Source organism: Silene latifolia, chromosome 1 (genome assembly GCF_048544455.1).
Source record: "Silene latifolia isolate original U9 population chromosome 1, ASM4854445v1, whole genome shotgun sequence".
Classification (NCBI taxonomy): domain Eukaryota; kingdom Viridiplantae; phylum Streptophyta; class Magnoliopsida; order Caryophyllales; family Caryophyllaceae; genus Silene; species Silene latifolia.
In genome coordinates this window covers 80,143,266-80,164,166 of record NC_133526.1, presented here as the reverse complement: position 1 = coordinate 80,164,166, position 20,901 = coordinate 80,143,266, and the positions used below count along the sequence as shown (strand labels likewise).

At 35.5% G+C, this 20,901-nt stretch overlaps 4 protein-coding genes across 6 annotated transcripts in view; 1 reads left to right on the top strand and 3 right to left on the bottom strand.

The window, feature by feature from the left end:
* Positions 1 to 20,901, bottom strand: part of LOC141607016 (uncharacterized) — a 269,164-nt gene that overhangs the window by 17,092 nt on the left and 231,171 nt on the right. The window lies entirely within an intron of this gene.
* LOC141607006 (uncharacterized) lies at positions 4,140 to 5,467 on the top strand. Its single transcript, XM_074426386.1, has 2 exons — positions 4,140 to 4,616; positions 4,723 to 5,467. Exons 1-2 carry the CDS (start codon positions 4,202 to 4,204, stop codon positions 4,953 to 4,955), a joined length of 648 nt encoding a protein of 215 aa, XP_074282487.1. The 5' UTR covers positions 4,140 to 4,201; the 3' UTR covers positions 4,956 to 5,467.
* On the bottom strand, positions 5,604 to 13,348 carry LOC141606999 (cationic amino acid transporter 4, vacuolar-like). Its single transcript, XM_074426379.1, has 14 exons — positions 12,829 to 13,348; positions 11,693 to 11,894; positions 11,226 to 11,310; positions 10,710 to 10,844; positions 10,489 to 10,607; positions 10,311 to 10,407; positions 9,968 to 10,140; positions 9,784 to 9,850; positions 7,848 to 8,006; positions 7,467 to 7,725; positions 7,258 to 7,366; positions 6,526 to 6,638; positions 6,251 to 6,326; positions 5,604 to 6,017 (listed from the first exon to the last, which is right to left on the bottom strand). Exons 1-14 carry the CDS (start codon positions 12,962 to 12,964, stop codon positions 5,864 to 5,866), a joined length of 1,884 nt encoding a protein of 627 aa, XP_074282480.1. The 5' UTR covers positions 12,965 to 13,348; the 3' UTR covers positions 5,604 to 5,863.
* LOC141606982 (uncharacterized) lies at positions 15,199 to 20,462 on the bottom strand. 2 transcript variants are annotated; one of them, XM_074426370.1, is made up of 11 exons: positions 20,326 to 20,408; positions 20,161 to 20,278; positions 19,064 to 19,283; positions 18,799 to 18,956; positions 18,539 to 18,684; positions 18,156 to 18,218; positions 17,957 to 18,049; positions 17,293 to 17,454; positions 16,568 to 16,659; positions 16,146 to 16,330; positions 15,199 to 15,817 (listed from the first exon to the last, which is right to left on the bottom strand). In XM_074426370.1, the coding sequence occupies exons 2-11, from the start codon at positions 20,249 to 20,251 to the stop codon at positions 15,516 to 15,518; spliced, it is 1,512 nt and encodes a 503-aa protein (XP_074282471.1). In that variant the 5' UTR covers positions 20,252 to 20,278; positions 20,326 to 20,408; the 3' UTR covers positions 15,199 to 15,515. The 2 variants fall into 2 exon arrangements, with proteins under 2 accessions (XP_074282471.1, XP_074282463.1); XM_074426362.1 differs by having other exon boundaries at positions 20,161 to 20,462.

Genomic DNA, 20,901 nt, shown 5'->3' with positions numbered 1-20,901 from the left:
AAAAGACTTACAAAAGGAGTTAATACATCAGTTAAGAGGGCAAAATCCAAAAAACAAAACGTTATTAAATCGAGTTGGATGTCGAACTAGGTGCGAAAAAGATGATGTAATTCTTAGTATATTATGTCACACATTGTAAAATAATAAGATGTGGTGAACATACTACGTAAAAATAGTAGAATTGTTCCTACATCGGAAAATTACCATAAGGTGTGGTCATCCTATTATAAATAGTAGAATTGTCCCACATCGAAAGATTAACATAAGGTGTGCTGATCCTATTAATTATAAATAGTGGAATTGTCTCACATCGAAAGATTAACATAATGTGGGGTAATCCTATGATTATAAATATGAGTCATCTTTGGAACTTAAATATCAACCTAAAATTTTTGAGTCTCTTAAATATTGTCTTAGATAACTCTTATAAGTGTTTGTATTATTACCTCCACAATAAGTGAAATTTATTTATATTATATTTTTGATTTTGGTGGTTTCACAATTATATAATTATATATTGTTATATCATCTCCTTTTCTACTCAAATTTAGTAGTTTAGCAATAAGTTATTTATTTTTTAATTTTTAAACTAAATTTTTAAATAACGAACATACATCAGTAGTATTCTTATTATATAAGAGACTTTAAAAGTAACGTTACATAATGTTAATTCTTCAAGTTTTAACATTTTTTTTCATCTAGAGAGTCCAACCCTTAAAAACTACTTAATATTTATAAGAAAAAAAATGTTAATTTTATACTTAAGAAAAACTTTGGACTTTAGATAAGATTAGTTTGTTAGCAATAAGATAAAATTGTACAAATGTTACCTATATATGTGCGAAAAACTTTAGACTCTAGATAAGATTAGTTTGTTAGTATTTGCTCATTATTAAATATTAAATATAACTACTATTAGATATAATGAGTAGCAATTGTCCGTATTTCGGGATTCGGGTTGGATGTCGAGCTAGGTGTGAAAAGGATGATGTATTTATTAGAATGTTATTTGTCCCACATTGAAAAATAATTGAGGTGTTTGGCGTATAAATAGTAGATTTGTCCCATATTGAAAGATTAGCATGCATAAGTTAGGGTGATCTTATGAGTATAAATAAAAGTCATCCTTGAAACTTGAGAATCAACCCAAAATCTTTTGAGTCACTTAACTATTGTGAAAGAGAGCTTTTAAGAGTTTCTATTATTAATGGTTAAAATTAAAATTTAACAAACTATAAATTTATTGTCACTAAATTGTATGTTTGCTTATACTGGCCAAAAACATAGACGGATTTATTTTTTACGCCTTTACGGTGGAATGATAACAATAAGATGATCAGAGGAGTATACATTACAAGTGCATTGTGAAAGAAAGAACATAAAAATGAACTCTATGTATCAGTAACTAAAAGATTAATTATTGTTATTATGTAAGACGGTCTTCTTAATTGAACAAAAGAATTTAAAATGACTAACTTATAAGAATGACATGTGTAAGTAAATTATTGTCCATATTTGAAGGGTAGGTATATGGTTCAAACAAAATATATACTCCCTCCGTCTCAGTCAATAGTTTACATTTGCTTTATTCTCCCTACCAAAATATAGCAAATGTAAACTATTCATTAATTTCACACATGTCTTTGTATTAATCATAAGGGTTATCAAAACGCTCCTATTGACTTACACTTATGATGATTAGTACTTAATAAAATTTGCTGGAATTCCAGATAACAAAACTTTAGAGGCTACCTAATGGTTAGAATCAAGTACGTATCAAGAGACCATAAGGGATTAGGATATGTCATTTTTTTTTTTAGAATTATGTGACACCCGGATTTGAACTTCGAAACACCTATCTTTATATTAATCATAAGGGCTATCAAAGCGGCCCGATTGTCATACACTTATGATGATTAATATTTAATAATTTTTGCTAGAATTCGAGATAACAAAGCTTTAGAGCTACTTAATGCTTAGAATCAAGTACGTATCAAGATAACATAAGGGATTAGGATATTTCATTTTTTATAGAATTATGTAACACCCGAATTTGAACTTCGAAACACCCCTATTCGATAATGTTCTAAAACTTAGTTATAAAAATAATCAAGGTCATTAACCCGTACGAAGTACGGGCTTTCAAACTAGTATATATATAAAAGAGAGTTTTTTCGAGAGATCTGAGAGCGTCCACATCATCAAAAATCAATTTAGGAAAGTATAATTTTTGATGTAAAAAATAAAGTGGAAAATCTTTTAATTATTATAATATATATATTTCCTAAATTATATTCAAGTGATATTTCCAATTTTTATATCAAACTTTTACATTTCATTTGGCAAAAAAATATCGTTAAAAAAATTATGAAAATAATATAATTAGCTTTGTGGAAAAAAATGCTATTATTAGAGTATAGATTTCATATTATTTGCACATATTAAAGATGGTGTACTTCTTAATACGTACAATTGTGTACTTTTTAGTATGTTTTGTCCCACATTGGAAAATAAGTAGGAGTGGTGAATATGCTACATATAAATAGTAGAATTGTCCTACATCGAAAGATTAGTATGTGGTGATGTGATCCTATGATTATAAATAGGAGGCATATTTGAAACTTATGTATCCACCCAAAAATTTTTGAGTCTCATAAATATTGTTTTAAAGAGCTCTTAAGATTTTTTATCATTATCTACGATATGATATAAAAAATAAATTGTAATTTCTTTTAATTTACATTTTTTTCTTAATCAAATAATCATCACCTTGGAGTTCAATTTCCGCATAAGCTCTGTCGCGTAGACCAAACTAATTTGCGGGCTGAACTATTCCAACTAATTCAGCAAGATATGGGTGGAGTGGCATAGCCTCGCTTCGTCCCTTTATTTCCGTTTTAGAGTAGTGTGTTCTTTTGTTTGTTTTAGTTTGGATTAATTCCGCTTCTTTTTAGCAAAAAAAAAAAAACTCCAAATCTCCAATGAATCTCCGCAAGGCACCAGCAACCGGAACACGGGCGATCATCACGCTGACAAACGTTGTTCCGACTCCCAACCCAGTTACCTCTACCTCTGAATTCCTCCACTAATTTTTTTTAAAAAAATTAAAATTAACTGTAATTATTACTCCGTATTATTGGGGTAGAACATTTTGCAAGATATAATAAGATTATGTTAGTGTAAAGCATTACCTTTAATTTTGGTAAATATAATCATTAGTTTCCAATTCCAAAATTAATATCTTTGTTAATTATCCTTCTCATATTTCCTTCCATAATTAAATTATAGATTCCACCACATGTTAACATTTTAGTGGTAGTGTACAGAAGATTCCGTACACCAAGTGTAACCGTAGCATCTTCCCAAAATAGAGGGGCAAAGCCAAATAGCTACAACTTAGACGTAGAAACTGTTGGAATATAAAATCGATTTCGGGACTCCAACTATCAACTTAAACTTTTAGTTGAGATGATTTCATAATAGAAACAACATTGTCCTCACAAAGGATAGAACGAAACTTAAAAGGTGGATCGTCCAAGATGCCAATCGTTGGCTCAATTATCTTTGCATGTTCAATTTTGACTGACCAATTTTCACCCTTAATAAGATCGTTGCAATGTTGCACTAACCGGCGAAGACTGGTACTAACAAGCTGATCCTCTTAAACCAATTTCACACAAGGTTTGTTATCCAAATGAATTATTAACTTGTTAAACCCCCTATTATTGTTTGCGGCACATGGGTTACCTTTCGACGCATCATTAGTACTAAGAAGCTCCCACCCATGCGGAGGTGGTAACTACCTTATAAAAATCTCTCGGTTGGTGGATCCCAAATGTGGAATAAAGAACAAAAAATTTGTCAAAAGTTAGTTTTGATATTTCAAATTAGTGTAATAAGATGTAAAGAATTTCCTCTGCTTTTCCAAACAAAATATTGTTGTGCACTTGCGCCACCAGAAACACCAATACGTAATGGCAAATATCAGAAACCATTCCGTAGAAGCCAACGGGTAACTATTACTCACATAGTCACATATTAGATGTTGGTGTAGGAAGAAATTAAACTACACTAATACTAATACTTTCAAATTTATGGGTCTATTCTATCATGTAATTCGACTATTTCACTACCCCGTATATTCTAAAATGCGTTTTTTTGTAACTGCCTTTTAAGAGTTTATTTTTCTTTTACTATTTGTATGAAGTATTTGAGCAGAGTCTTGGCTGCCATTACTCCTACTGTTGAGTTCAATTTTCATCCCTTGTGTAGACCCCTGCAGTTGACCCATCTATGCTTTGCAGACGATCTCCTCATGTTCTGCAGGGGGGATAGGCAGTCCATACTTGTGATGCTGAGATCTTTTGCTACTTTTTCAGCTGGATCTGGTTTAGTTATGAACAGTGACAAGTCAGATATCTATTTTAATGGCATGGATGTTGGGGAAATTGCTTATATTCTGAATGTTTCTGGTTTTAAGGAAGGTGCATTCCCTTTTAAATATCTTGGAATTCCCATCTCTTATAAAAGAATGGCTATTGGGGACTGTACCAAATTGGTTGAAAAAGTGGTTGAGAGAATAAGAGGATGGGTGGTTAGGAAGATCAGTTATGCAGGTAGGTTGGTCCTTGTTAAAGCAGTGCTTACTCAATTGCATTCCTTCTGGGCTCGAATTTTTTTCATTCCTGTTACAGTCATTGATAGGATTGAGCAAATTTGCAGGATCAGAGGGATATCACAGAACTCCATATGTTGCTTGGGCCAAAATTTGTCAAGACAAGAAGGTTGGTGGACTGGGAATTGTTAACTGTAGGTTATGGAATATCGCTATGTTGGGTAAATACACTTGGTGGCTAGCCAGTAAAGCTGATCATCTTTGGGTACGATGGGTGAATCACATATATATCAAAGGGCAGGACTGGTTTCATTACATACCCTCTATGAACACCAGTTAGACATGGCGGAAAATATGTCAAGTTAGGGAGCAGATGAAAAGTGGTTACAGTAATAGGATATGGCAGACCAACCATGGGGAGTATACAGTTTCTCATGGTTATCTCTGGTTGCTAGGTCCTCAAATTAAGGTGAAGTGGTGGCCTTTAATATGGAACAGAGTGAATTATCCCAAGCATTCCTTCATTGGGTGGCTAGCTATTCAGAGCAAACTTCTAACAAAAGATAGGCTGCTCAGGGTTGGTGTAATTCAAGATGGAATGTTTGAGATATGTCTTGACCAGGTAGAAGATCATACACACATCTGTTATATAGGTGCCCCTTTAGTGCTAAATGTTGGGTTCTCTTCAGATCATGGTTGGATGTGCCTGTTCCTTCTGCAGGTGAGTTGGAATGGATAGTGCAATGGAGAAGTCGATCCTTAATGAAAAAGCAGATCCTTTTTGCTGCTGCCAGAAATTGATGTATTGGTGCTAATGTACTCTATTGTTTAATTATTAATGAAATTCACATTTCACCATGGTTATCCGTTTTACGCAATACTAGTTATACGAGTAATATACAGGCGTACAGCATATAAATTTGCATGAAGTAAGTTGATACGAATAATATACAATATGGTGTATCCGCTTCACAGGAGACTAATTATACTATATAGCATATCATTTGTGCAAAGTAAACTCTCGTTACTGTACAAAGACCAGCCACTCTTTTGAATTGTATATAATAACTGTACAAATTTGACGCTTCCTATTTTTACAGCTCATTTTTACTAAAATTGCCAAAAATGTATTACATCCAACTGGTTCTTCCTCGCTAGAAGTAATATCTATGAGTATAACAACGGGGATGGGAGATAGTAAACCCTGTTAAAGCTGTTCTCGAAAAGGCACATAGCCAGAATCAATAATTAAGGTTGGCTAGACGGGGGAGAGGAAACGTCTGCTGTGAGAGTAACAGGAACGTAAGTTGCATTCGACAATGAGCTGTGCTTTCGGCCATAGAACACGTAAACCAAAGCTCCCAGTAGAAGCCATACAGAGACACGAATCCACGTGTCACCGCTACAAAGCCAATTGCACATGAGTCAGCACAAGTCAAATATGGCAAGAACAGGAAATATATTGTTTTTCTAGTCTTTTTTTAGCTTTAGAGTCAAGCTCACTGGATGAGAGAATCAGGAATGAAAGTCTTACTTCTGCAGAGATGAGGTCCGTAACACTCATACCTACCAGCTTTAGTTACACGAAAAAAAAAAAAAAACTACACTGTGAAAACCAGGTAATGGTATACTCACCCAAGATTTACAAGAAGGTATGTGTTTAATAGTATGCAAGCGGCTGGCAAGAATGGAACAAATGGACAAGTAAAACCTGGAATCGGAAGTAACAAGAGTTTAACAGAACGCTGAAGCAGGCAAAATTCAGTATCTGCATTTCCCAAACTCAGTAACAAGCTGACCGGAAACAAGTTCGAGTTCTCATGCCAGATCGTAAGCAAAGAAAACTAGACTGTGAAGACAAAGTCATGCTAAGCAGAAAGGGAATGCAATATAATAAATTTGCAACTTACCTCCACTATGTCCAAATCCATCTGATGTCCTGTCTTGACCTATGAAGGAGAGCCCGGAAATTCCAACCATGAATATAGCAGCACCTATTCCACAAAGCGTGTAGCGGGAGGAGCTGCAGAAATTTTAAGAAAACATAATAGGTTATCAGTCTTATCACGACCACGTTTTTAGGTGGATCTGCTACATGTATGGCACATGACCAAAATCAGGTCAGGACAACCGATTCCACAATCAAGACTAAACAAGCTATTTAATACCATGGATTACATAACACATAGGTGATCAGCTCAACATGTAAAAAAGTGCTGGTGTCGGTCTCACAGATTACAGCAGTATCAGCTCATGGCCACTAGAGAAAATCTAACCCGCCTTTATTGGAGATAATAAATTAATAATCTTGAGATGCTGGTTAACATGTTAAATTGTAGAGCATCTCCATCAAAGAGCAAAGTCTCACTCTTTAAGCAAAGGGAGTAATGAGAGAGACAAACCACCCTTCTGTTAGGCAGGTGGCCAAACGTTTGGAGTAAAAGGCTCGGAAAGGATTGTGCAAGAGATCAATGCTCATAGAGTCAGCGAACAAAAGAAAGGCAAAGCCAAATTATTCTTGACTTATAGACTGAGCTTTGACAAACTACATACTTTTAGTGGAATTAACTTGGCCTTTCTAACATGAAAAAAATATGGCAAATAGATGAAAAACAAAACTTCCCATGGCACATCCAACCTACCTAAGAAGGCTTTCGACAGACGCAGCAGCCGTAAGGACACACACCCCTACCAAAATTATCAGTAAGAACCATGCAGCATATTTTCGTCTTCGCTGTTGATTTTGGTTATCTGCAACATTCATTTGCCTCATTAGATTCTAACATCTCTATTAAAATAACCATCAGCAAAGCCGCAAACTGAGCAGGACCACTGGTTCACAAAAAATTACCTAGAGATGCTTCTTTCTTGCTAGATGTACCACGAAGAGGTTCCTTTTTCGGAAGTAAATCTTGGTACTCATCCTCTGACAAGGTGAAGGGACCCTTAGTCAAATCTTCCTCCACCCCTCCCACGTTATAACCATGCCCACGAGCAGAAGAAGATTCACCAAGGAATATTTGAAGGGGGGCCATTTTTGGAGGAATATACCTGATAATTAATACTGAAATTGCAACAGTAGTAAATGCAAGCAAAGTAGCTACACTAACCTGCAGTCAAGAAATGGTCTCAGCTTGTTTGTTGAGTTAAAGTGCAACACACACAGACACATGTATACGTAAAGAATAAAAACACCTTTTACAATTTAGTGGACTTCCTAAAGTAGACTTACCATCCCAGCTAACTCTGACACATCCATTGCAAATGCTAGTGCTGCAGCCAGAATCCCAGTTGCTATAGAACCCTTCACAGGAACATGGGTACGTTCGTTGATATCGGCGAACAAAGATGGCAACAATCCATCTCTAGCCATGGCCATAAGTATTCGAGACTGGTGAGTTGTAAGATGGACATAGTAAACAGTTAACAACAGTTAATAATAGTTAAAAAAAAAGGCGTGACTTTTTAGAACATTTATCTTGGGTATCCTATGACACCATAATGTCTACGCATGATCAACAAGTCGCCATGCAACTTATTGAAAGAGAGATGAACAAGGAATTCCAATGAGCATCAACAAAACCAAAAGGCATATAGAAGGTTATTTGCTTATGACTAACAAGCTTTGGGTGCATCCTTCTATGAGTCTGTTTGGCGAGCAGGAAAGTATCCTAGCATTCTCTTCCGAGAAGGAGGATTGAAAGTTATTAGCTTTCTACCTTACATAAGCTAATACAAGTTTCAAAACTGAACAACTAAGAATGACTCTACTCATTCCATTGTTCCCTTTTGAATTTGATTGTTGACTTTGACCATTACTCTCCAATTACAATGTAAAGGTTTACTGTCAAATTCGTCGCATTTAATTGATCAAAACAAACTATTTTTATATAATCTTTTTAAAAAAGTTGTGAGTATTGTGTATTGTGAGAAAATAGCAGTCGGAGTTGACAAAGCATAGTCAAAGGTGACAGAGTAAATGGGATAGAGGGAGTATTAAGTAACAACTAAAGCCAAGTTTGCAGATGATTTGTAAAAATTAACTAAAGCTGATCAGCTAACAAAAGCAACCAAACGAGCATGTAAGATAGAGCAGTGATTACATAACATCAATGGCACAGCAATCACACAAACACATCACTAGATAGCAAAAAGAAATCAAATAGACAATAAAGCATTTATTTAGGACACAAAATATATTGTTCTTACTACCATCTATCCTTAGTATTTGATTATTACATTTCTTTTCCTGTTTTTACCTGGTATCTCACAAACAGTCACTCGTTTATGTAAATGCTACATATATTGACTGACTCTTTCGAATTCCAGGTTCGACAACATCCTCTTCATTGTTCTTTTGTAAGGAGTATTTTATAAAGTTTAGTAAGATGTTGCATACATAACTAATACCAACCCTTGTATCTGTCCCTTTGACCTTCTAAAACCTGGCCTTAAACCAAACATTTTATATTATAGACTACTATTTTGAGGAAATTCAACCAAATATATAAATTAAAACCAAAATACATGTTGCATGTTGCAGTAAAAACGACAAGAACACGCTACACTACAAGCAAATTATTTTCTCCTCAACTAGTAAGTAGTTCGACGAAACAAATGGCATGGAACAAAAAAAATTGGTTATAAATTATACAAGGGACCCATGAAAAATTACTAAAAAAGCACTTCAATCTAGAATTACTTTTTAATCACTATGTAGGTGAAAACAATTTATTTCCTCGTTAAACTGGAAAACAAACCTCAAATATACCACAAATTAGAAAATAAGACTGTCTTACGCCTTAAGACGGCCCATTGATTGGTTAAATAGTCATTTATTATATGGGTAATTATTATTATTAATTTCATCAATAAATGATTAAATGAGGTATTTAACCTACAAAGAAACCATAGTACAGTGTACCCAATAAAAACTGCAAAGATAACGAAGTGGGTTTGGTGTGGTGATTGCTCACCTCATCCCTTAACCATGAGGTCAGGGGGGATTGGGGTTTAATCCCCGCCCACGAGAATGGAGCAAACTTCTAAGCCAACGTTTAACTCTTCGTGAGAGCATTCGTGGCAAGGGGATTACTCACTGTTGTCGACATCGGACACCCTCACACCCCTATTTACACCCAAAAAGAAATTATTGCAAAGATACACACCTGGGGAAGAAGTGAGCCCATTAAAGATGCAATCAGCGCCATAACTGCTCCAGATGTTATTATAAAGCTGCAGTTGACAATGACAACAATATTGAATATCCAACTGATTGAAAGCAGGATCAGGATATTAGCAAAGCCAAACCTCTGACCATAAGAGCAGCGTGAAAGGGTCAGTTGAACTTACGCAGCCCATTCCATGCCATAATCTGAGAATGCTGATGAAATTGGGGTGTCCTTATCCAATCCATAATATGGAACCAACCCGACAATAACAAAAGAAACAAGCATATAGAGTACACAACTCAAGGATAATGAGATCCCTATAGCCAAGGGCAACTCCTGCTTAGGATTTTTAACCTGTTAATACAGTTTCAGTAAAAGAATAATTATTGCAATCAATCATATGTTCATAAAATATCGTACTAAGGATACAAATATAAGGTTAAGGAATAAAATTTGGTAAAATATCTAATGTAGAATAAAGACTCCTAGTCTTTCCTCGAATCAAAGCAATCTGTGACACACACCTCCTCAGCAGTAGCCGTCACTGAATCAAAACCAATGTATGAGAAAAATACGGTAGCAGATCCAGCAAGCACTCCATTTATTCCAAACGGGAGAAATCTTCAAGACAAAAAGTTCAAGATCGATCATTAATCATGTATAAACATTAAATAACTTTCATCTGAAAGGAAAGAAACTTACCCCTTAGATAGATCATACCCAACCCAGCCATTCTTACAGGCCAGGAATCCACCAGCAACAATTACAAAAACCAGCGCACATACATTTATCAACGTAACAATTGTCTGTGCCAATGAGCTCTGCAACCAAAGAATAACTTACTATAGGAAACAAATAACCCTTACCATGGGGTGAAAACAGAAGTGGAAATGGAAAAGCAAATAAAAGCTTGGGAAGCATACTTCCTTAACTCCAATGCATAATAGCATTGTGGCGATGATGACCAGGACTGAAGCACATGGGTCAACTACAACACCAAACACAGTATGACGGGCTAGAAATAATGGCATGTTAGCCTCTCCCCCAAAATATAAGGCCTGAGAGCATACAAATATTTGTATAAAGAGTCAATTTCATGCTTTGTTTCATTTGCTCAAGGCCTAAGCCGCCAAGTTCAATTCTCCTAAAAGGTATATCTAGAGCAACTTATTTCCAGAATGGAAGATTATTTGAACTCCTCATCCTTTCAAAACAAGATTATATACAATTGTAGGATTATAAAGCCTGCAACATCTTGGTAAGAATATGGCTCGCTTGTGATGAATTCTCAGATCAGGATATACTAAGTGACCCAACGAGAAAAAGCGTAATAATTATCATAAAAAATGTTTTAGAGACCAAAAATTTGGCACTCTCTCTTTCTTGCAGTCTGCAAACTACTGTAAATTGGGTACATGCACATAGAAAAAATTCAGTACCAGGTTTGGGGTGACACCACGGGCAACAACTGAACCACCAACAGCGTATTCCAGTATAAGACCCCAACCAATCAACCAGGCAGCACTGCAATTAAAAAGAATGCTATTGTTGAAGTCCATAAAACATCAACAGAGGAATAGATGAACAATAAGGCTAAGAAATGTTCGTGATAATGTCGTAGCCATAGCATCTCACACCATAATTTCCAAGATGTACAAATACTTGTATATAACGCTTTATCTTGACATTAATGTAAAACCACATTTTTTGGACATTAACTTCTATATAAGATAATAGAATGCTCTCTTATTCAAATAGATACACAATTTTAATATTACTTGTAAGGCGGTTTGTCAAGACTCAAAAGCCGTCCCATCCACGACTCCAAAATGAATACTGAAACACATTTTATAGTCAGGATGTACCACAGAGAGTGATAAGATTTCAGTAGAAGATAATTACTTACCCTTCGCCTATGCATATGTAAGTATAATGGTAAGCACTCCCAGCCGAAGGGCAGCGACAAGAGAGCTCTGCATAACAAAATCCCGAGAGAGATGCAGCTATACCGGCTATCAGGAAAGAAATAGCTAGGGCAGGGCCTGTTTGCTCCCTTGCAACACTCCCAATGAGAATGTAAATTCCTGCACCAATGGTGGTTCCAACACCTGCAGTACATACATATATATTAACATCCGTCAAGGAAAAATCCCACAATCTGCCATAATAATGATGAGAGAATGGGAGCATGTCTACACAGGTAAACTACAATTCTAAATAAAAATCTTGGCAAAAAATACAGTAACGGCTCGTCCTCACGTGCTATCTCAAAAATACCAATCTAAATCTCTTTAACAAAGATACATACATATACAGATATACTTATAGTTTAATGTTTAAACTCAATCTACACAGTTCAGAAATTAACTGTTACTCCCTTTCTTTTTCACTGTAAACTTCTTGTTTAACTTTCTAGGGTCTTCAAGATAAGACTTTGACCCTGCTTTTCCACACTTGCATAAAAATTTCTGTATCCGATTGAACAAATGCTAAACTAGTCTCAGGATCATCCATATGTATAGTAACAAAACCACGAGGGCATTGAGAAGAAGTATTCTGGACCAACAACAACAAAGACTCCATCTTTACGGGGTCCTTTGGCATTACTTAAGGGGGAGCTAGGTAATAATTCCCTCCATAAAGAGGTAAGGATTCGCCTATTTTCTTTATCTCATCCTTCCACTACCAGTACCCGCCTCCATTTTCAAGTTCATTTTCCCTCAATAATCACCTTCATCCAAAACAACCTCTAAAAGGTAACCAAACCAAACCAAAAATACAAAACAAACAAGTCTTTTTGGTGTTGGTAAAAATGACTAATACTACTAATACTATGTCACCATTGTTGGTAGCTATCATTTAACTAATACTCTCCGCGTCTCAGTCATTTGTTTACGTTTTATTTTTTACCCGGATCAGGAATGGGATTTGAAACAAAGATAAACAAACCAGTGAAAGGCACCAAGGAATACAACAACCTAAAACAACATTCTAATGATTGAAAAGAGTAAGAAAAAGTAGAAAATAAAAAGAAGAAAATACCAATTCCAACAAGATCAATGAGAGATAACGTTTTGGCCAACTGTTGATGATGAATATGAAGATTATGAGAGTCAACATGTTTCCTCCTTGTTAAACCTCTAAAACCCATTAACCAATTTCCTCCACATTCCACCATTATTATGCATACATACAAACAACACAATTTTGAAAATTTACCCTAAATTTGAATTATGTAAATTGCTTAACAATGTAATGTACTACTCCTGTATAATATAATATAATAATATAATAAACAAATAAAGTAATAAGAATGCCGATTATGAGTGAAATAGGAATTAAAATTGAGAATATTCGGGAGATTACATAATATTATTGATTAAAATTTATTTGGAAAAGAATATTGTGAAACAATTGTAAACAAATGGAGTTTAAGTAGATTTCAACGTCAAAAAAAGGGCATCAAGGGCTTTGTGTATGTGTGGGTGACGGAATACTTTAAATAATGAAAAGATTCAGAGATGTCAGATGTGCGACCGTCATTCTGTGTCCCTCCAATAGGGAATCTAGTATATTTGAGGAAGACCCGCCATTTATTTATAAGATATTACTCCCTCCGTCTCGGTCATTAGTTATCTATTTCTATTTTGGAGTGTTTCAGTGAATAGTTATCTATTTATTTATTTGGTCATTTTTTGTGGGCATCTTCCATATACATGTTAAGTTATAGATTTTATGTGGTCTAAATTCACTCATTTCTCTTTTCATAATCTTTGTACCAAAAGCTATAGATAACTATTAATTGAGACGGACGGAGTACATGATATTCTCGTATTTTTTTCATACTGTATTCTATACCGTAGTGTATCCAATATTCTTTTATTTTTGGCTACGAACTCCGAAAACGGCAATCTTATTTTTAAAGTAAAGATATCGTAAAGACTTTACTATCAATTTGAAAAAAAATCGTAACTTTATAAACTTGTAACCAATTGGATAAAAACGTTTTGACCGAAGAATAGCTCCTGCAACAAAGTCATAAAGAGGCAATATTTTTTCTCAAATCGAAGATATCGTAAAGACAATCAATTTGAAAAATAAGTCATTTGCGTTCCAAACTCGTGACTATGAATTATAGGTCGTCAAAGTTTTTAGGAAAAGGAGGGGTACCCCTTAGAGCAACTCCAATGGTTGCTTTTAGGGACTTGCTTGCAATTTTTCTAAAATTTCAAGCAAGTAGCTTACCATTGGAGAGGGAGTGAACAAATGTAGCTTGAAAGCATTGTAGCTTTGTTAAGCTACATGCTTGACATGAAAAAAAGAAAAGGTAAATTTTTTTATTGGATGAAATTAATAAGGTGGGACCCATATAAGCTACAAAATGTTGTAGCTTTCCGCCTTTCCATTGGAGCGGTGTGTAGCTGAAAAGCAAAACAGCTTTAAAAACCGACTTGGCAAATCAGGCTACAATGTATTGTAGCCGTCCATTGGAGATGCTCTTAGAATCCCAAAAAAACATAGTGATAGCATGTAAAATATCCCTTTATTTAGAGTAAATGATTATTACTCTCTTATATAATTCATTTTTTGAAACTTACTCTCTTATATATTTTTTTTAAACTTACTCCCACTATATGTATCTTTCTTCAAATATTGCTCCCATATTAATGCTTTCGGTTACATATAAGAGAATATTCCGTCCAAAATTTGAAATTTGGTACAAACTCTGGTTGCTTATGAATGTATTGCCCTTTGCCTCATTACATGATCAATTTAAAATTAATCTCCGCGCCTCCCAAATTTGTGAAACACTGATAGATAGCTTAAGGGATTTAACAAATTTGGGAGGAAGGAAAGTGATTTAAATTATACAGTAATACAATAATAAGCAAAAATAATTAGTACTCCCTCCTATTCACCATTTTCTTCCCTATTTCCTTATTCGGATTATTCGGGTTTTCTTCCCTATTTCTTTTTTGGGTTGATTTGTGTGGTCCAAATTAAATTACATGTGGGGTAGTGTGTTTTGTGTGGTCCAAAATCACTTTCTTATTTCTTGTGCAAAAAGAAAAGGGGAAGAATATAGTGAATATGAGGGAGTATTAAATTTCAAATTTTGGACGGAATATTCTCTTTTTTGTTACAGGAATAATTAAATTGGAGCAATATTTGATAAAAGTTATATGTTAAAAAAAATTATATAAGGGGGGTAAGTTTCAAAAAGTGAATTATATAAGGGAGTGATAATCAATTTACACCTTTATTTATTTTTGTTTTTGTTTTCGACACTGGAAACCAAATTGATTGGAAAATAACAATGCAATACGAGGTAAGCACGTCATAATTTTTATTTTTTATAGCTTTTGAGCATATCATAATTTTTATTTTATTTTTTACCACTTAATTGAGAAGTACAGAATGTAGTCATTTTCCTTTTATTGATGGTGTAAGCAATTCTTTGATCAATTGATCCTAGTACTCAATACAAACTTGATTAACCAACTCATTCTAGTACTCAAATGAATACTTTAGCCAACACAACACATCATCTCTGACCTACAAAAACCAAATCTTCATTGAACAAGAGACAGAACAACAACACTACTCATATTACAAAACCAGCTTCTAATTTTTACTCGGAGACGAACAATGCATGTTACACCCAAGTCCCCTAACCTAACTTGCCTTAATCTAACTAATAACATCTCCTACACTTCTTAGTCTGTACACTACCAGCTGAATAATCCCTGTCGAGGTCCATTGTCCACCACAGTCTCATCTGGGGAATCCGACCCGCTGCCAACTGATTCATCTGAGCTGTCATCAGAGCGAATTTGTATTCGGTCTGCATTCTCAATTATCCATTCCGTGAATTCCGGACTCGAGGTTAATCCTACCATGGCTTCCCGAGTTGATTCCTGCGTAAATTCCTCCCACTCCTTTTTCGACATCTTTCGCTTGGGCATCCCATGGAACGTTGAGTAGAAAGCCTTCTGAAGATTCACTCTTCCGGTGGATGGTGATGTCAAACCTGCAGTAGCCACAAGATCAAAGTGCCGTTTAAGAGAGTTAAAATGGGAATTATTGATAACTAGGCCTAGCACAACTGGCCCGACCCTAAAGAACAACCCAAATCATACCCAAACTGACATGACTTGAAAATTTTCCGCAACCTAAAACGACACAGAATGACTAGTTTGCAACAAAAACCTTAATAGCCACGGCAAGACACAATCTTAAAATTACTCGAATGTCCCAGCAGCCTATAAGTCTATAACTACTAATGTGAACTGAAACGAATCCAAAAGGACCCAATACACAACACCTTAAATGATCCAGACGCCCTGAGTTTTCTTTACCTTTGACAGGAGAGCCCCACCAACTTGGCGCACTGTTAGGAGACTTCAATACTTTCCTTTGAGCACTGTTTGGGGACTTCAAACTCTTCCCCTGAGGACTTGCTTTTGATGACCTCCTAAGAAATTCAGCACGCTGATGTCTTGGAACTATCTTCCCACCCCTTCTCCAACGGGAACTCCAACCCCTGCAAAATAAATGAGTTATACGTGACTTAGGACTGAAAATAGATATAGAAAGAAGCATAATAGATTCCAACCAGCCATAATATAAGGGGTGGGGCTACATTTGTAAGGACTGCAAATTTTACTAGATAATACTCGATAATAAAGCTGTGAAGTTCATAAATACCCAGTGTTTAGACTATGGTTTGTTATAAAATTGAAACCAAAGGTCAAGTGAATTGATGCCATGAAAAACTTACCCACTATCTTGCCACTTCAAACGAGTAAGTGATGAGCATATCACCCAACATAGAGCCATTGTTGCCCACGCATAAAGAGTATCGGCAGAGCTCTGCAAAAGGAATAGATGAATGGCATGTCAAAACAAACTGTAGCAGACAAGGATGTAAGTTTAACTACGATACTAGCAGCATGCTAACACACATGAGGTATATCAAACAGAGTTGCAACTTGCAAGATGTTATGTTACATGCAGAAGGACATTAAAACATTCATCAAGGTGTCAACTGATAACACTATCGTCATAATAAGAATTTTGACTTGCAACCAACTCAGCAGTGTCATAAGAAATTATTCACAAATCCATAACTGTTCTTTCAAATTATATGTGTGCATGCTGAAGGAAAATATCAACTATCAACACTTGAAGCTGTCACTTTTCTCCAGACCAAGCTTCTGAAAGGCAATTCTTTGCCGTTATTGTCATTCTAAGATCATCCTTTATGTAAATAACAATGACAAAGCAACAAGTGTGTAGCATTTAAACAAAATCAATAAGAAACTTATGTTACTCCGACACTTCACTTAACTGCCTTGTCGCGTGTCAGACACGACACTTCGACATTTCAATTTAGACCACAAAATAGGAAAATTCACCCAAAATAGCCGTGTCCAACACTCCGACACCGTGTCAGAGAGTCGGAGTAACACAGTAAGAAACCATTAAGATGAATGTAAATATTACCTGGAGAGCAAATGTACTTGCAATTATTCTCATGGCCCATTTCACAAACTGAGCAATTCCAACATCAACACTTCCATCATCAGATATAACATATCTCCGGACAATCCAGTACCCCAATGCAGCTCCCGTGAGGCCAATGAAAACCACTAGAAGCACCGAAACCTGTAAGAACATGTGTACAATCAGATTGATATCATATCACAATGGGTTTACGTTTTAATCATATAAGAAGACAACAAGTGTGATGAGCATTACAAATGAAGGCGGAATAAAATGCATCAACAATTTACTGCTCGTCTGCTCCATTAAAGAGACTACTTTATCATCCCACAACTCAAGTCAAATACACCTCAATCTTACTATAGAATAAAATCAGATTTTGCCCTAAATAGTGAAACTGTTCAACGTAAATTCACTCCAAATTATTTTGGACCATCATTACCCATTGCATGCAATTTCTAGAATGAATAATATCACTAGATCAGAATAGAAATCTAGAGACGATGACAAGGTTGACACCATTAAAGCAACCATTGAAAAGTAGGACATATCTCAGATAAAATGAGTTCCATTCACTTAGTTTCCCCTTTTGAAATAGGGGTTTGACAACAAGAATGGTCTAACTTTAGTGACATTGATCCTTGCGAAAAGGAAGGACACTTACTGGATTGTGCATTTCTTCACTCAAGCCAAAGTTGACCAGAATTGAATTCACAAGCACTGAAAAGTGATGCAAAACAAAAGATCCTGCTCCCACCTGAAAATAATAATTAAAAGCAAAATAACAGTCATCAAGGGTAGTCTTCAAGGAAGGGGAAAGAAAAAAGAAAACAGAGAGAGAAGGGATTCAAAGATATGCTTACAAGTGATCCATAGATGGTAAGATAGAAGAAACTTTTGCGGCCAGTTGGTAAAAGTTTCATCCCCTGTACATCAATTGATATTTATGAGAGAGATCAAAAGTTCAAATTGCAAATTTGCAATAAGAATTTCAGATGTTCATGATAGGTTCAATATATAAATATTTAATTCAAATGAATAATCTTCAGTTAAATCAGTAGCAAACCAGCTTCATTATGATTACCATAATTACAAACAGGTTCACTGAGTTGTAGCCTTGTAGCTACCGTGCACCAACAAATTACTCATCACACATTATTCAGCCTTTATAGTTGAATGTTGAATACTCTATCAAACAAGGAAAAAAAGTAACTGAACAAAGTAACAAACTCAATCATTTTGGTACCTGAAAGAGAAGGATTATGACAACAAGTAGAATTCCAATAGCCATTGAACTACTGTAATAGAAAGGCACCCAATTGCTGACAACTGGAGCAGCAAATAACAGCATGACTCCAAGTGCAAGACAGATGAGACGCCAACGTTGGAATTCTGCAAGGAATCCATGAAAATAGACAATGTCAAGGAAATATAATAGGTAAAATTTAACTAGTTAAGTACAAAAGAAAGAAGATGAACTATAGAAGAAAGAGAAAACAAAAAAACCTTCTTCAGCGGAAACAGTGACCGAGCCTGCTAAATCACCAACAAATTTCACATCGATGTATCTGTCCTCATATGGCGAAACAAAAGAGCCCCATAGCCCTTTATGGACAGATTTCCATGCATCCTTTTCACATTGACACATTCCAAGCGAAGCATTCCTGAAAATCCTTACATTATAAGAAATGAGTCTCCACTATTAAAATGTCAGTCGTTTTTTCTTATTTTGGTGCTTATAATGTTGTTGACATGAGAACTATTTACTTACCTATGAAGACAGATCTGAATTCTGCTGTGCAATTTTTCAGGAATGACTACTGAAGGTGCTACCGTTAAGCGAATTGCACTTGCATAAGCCTCGAGTTTGAGCCTTGATCGAGGAACAACATGAACACGTTCACATGTTATCACGTCTTTGTCTTCTTTGGATGAGTAGCTCCTTAGAGGCTTAGGTTTGACAGTGAGATGAGGGTTTTCCAAATCAATACCTGAAATAGATTAAGCACCAAGTTTAGTCAAACTTCCGCAATAGTGTTAGCAAGTACCAGAAGAGCGAAGTACTTGTAAGTTGTAACCATAGATACCAATTGTAGCAACTTTCCGAGAAGAACCCAAATACAACAAGAACCAAACAAGCCAGCTGACCATACACACATAGTATTCACGCCAATAGGATTGCAAACAGTAGCGAGCTAAGATAGAAATGAGATTTGTCCAGCACCACAATATCACATGTTAAAATGCCGGATTAGGCATGGAAAGCACAGAACCTAAGTACAAGTAAGAAAAAGAACCCAAATCCCACCAGAAAGCAAAGAAGTGTATACATGACTTCCAATCAGACCTAGAATCAAATTACTGTTTCAATGCAATGGAAATTGTATTTTAGAATCAATGCTCTATGAAATGTATGAACCCATCACTAGCAACAATCAACACCTAAACAAGAGTAACTTGGTTGGTTAATTACACACTTCTCCATACAAAACAACATTCAACAGCTTCTCTGTGTAGCTAACACATGGGTAAGGTTGCATATATCCGAACCCTCTTACCCAGCAATTTGCGGTTACCCTTGAGCCACTAGGGTAATGTCGTTGCTGTCCTATTCATGTCGATCACAAAAACAATAACCCAGAAGTGAACTATGATAACCCTAGTTCTATAAACTAAATTATAATCAGAAAACAAGATGATGAAACAATGAAATCACAATCCACAATATAAAAACCCAGCAATGAAAACGCAAAACCTCCCAACAATATAAGTAGATAAAAACCTTAAAAGATCCGAAGTTTTATCCATATAATAAATACCCACATCAAAAAAAGCAATGATAATAAAAAAAAGAAGAGTTTTGCATACTGTGGGAAGATGAATCAAGGCCAAAGCAGAAGACTGTTGTTGAGAGCAGAAGAGTGAGAGAGATGAGATGAATTCGATTGAAAAATTGCATCTTTTTGTTTATTGAATTGAATGTGTTATTAATAGACGCAAACAAACATCTCAGAAAATCACTAGTTTTGTGTTTGGTTTATACTGAGAGATAGGAAATTAGGAAGCGCGGTTGAATGAGCAATTAAAATGAAAACTTGAAGACGGCCATTTTTATAAGAGATGAAAAACGAGTTCAATTAGTGTTTGCTTCGGATCTACGCTTTTTGCCTCTTTTTTTTTTTTTTTTTTTTCAATTTGTTTAAGTTTTAGACGGGTCAAACATATCTGAGACTAAGACCAACAATTTAAAGTTTTCACCAATCCTTTTGCTCCGTCTTCTATCTCGCAAATCATAAAATCGTACTCATTCCAGGCTTCCAGCCTAAGTAATAATCTCTTGAAGTTAATGAATTACTTATGTTAGGGTGCAAACCCCATGTCCCACATCGGTAGAATAAAGATGGAAGATCATCTTTATAAGTATCTTGAGAATATAATAGTACGAGGCCTTTTGGGAAGGAGCTCAAGAGTAACTCCGTGAGGGCTTGGCCCAAAGCGGACAATATCGTACTATTATGGACAGTGGACACAGATGCAGTAGATGCCCAACACAGGATATTCACGCTTCCGCATAACAAGTGATATCAGAGCCCAAAGTTAAAAAAAAAC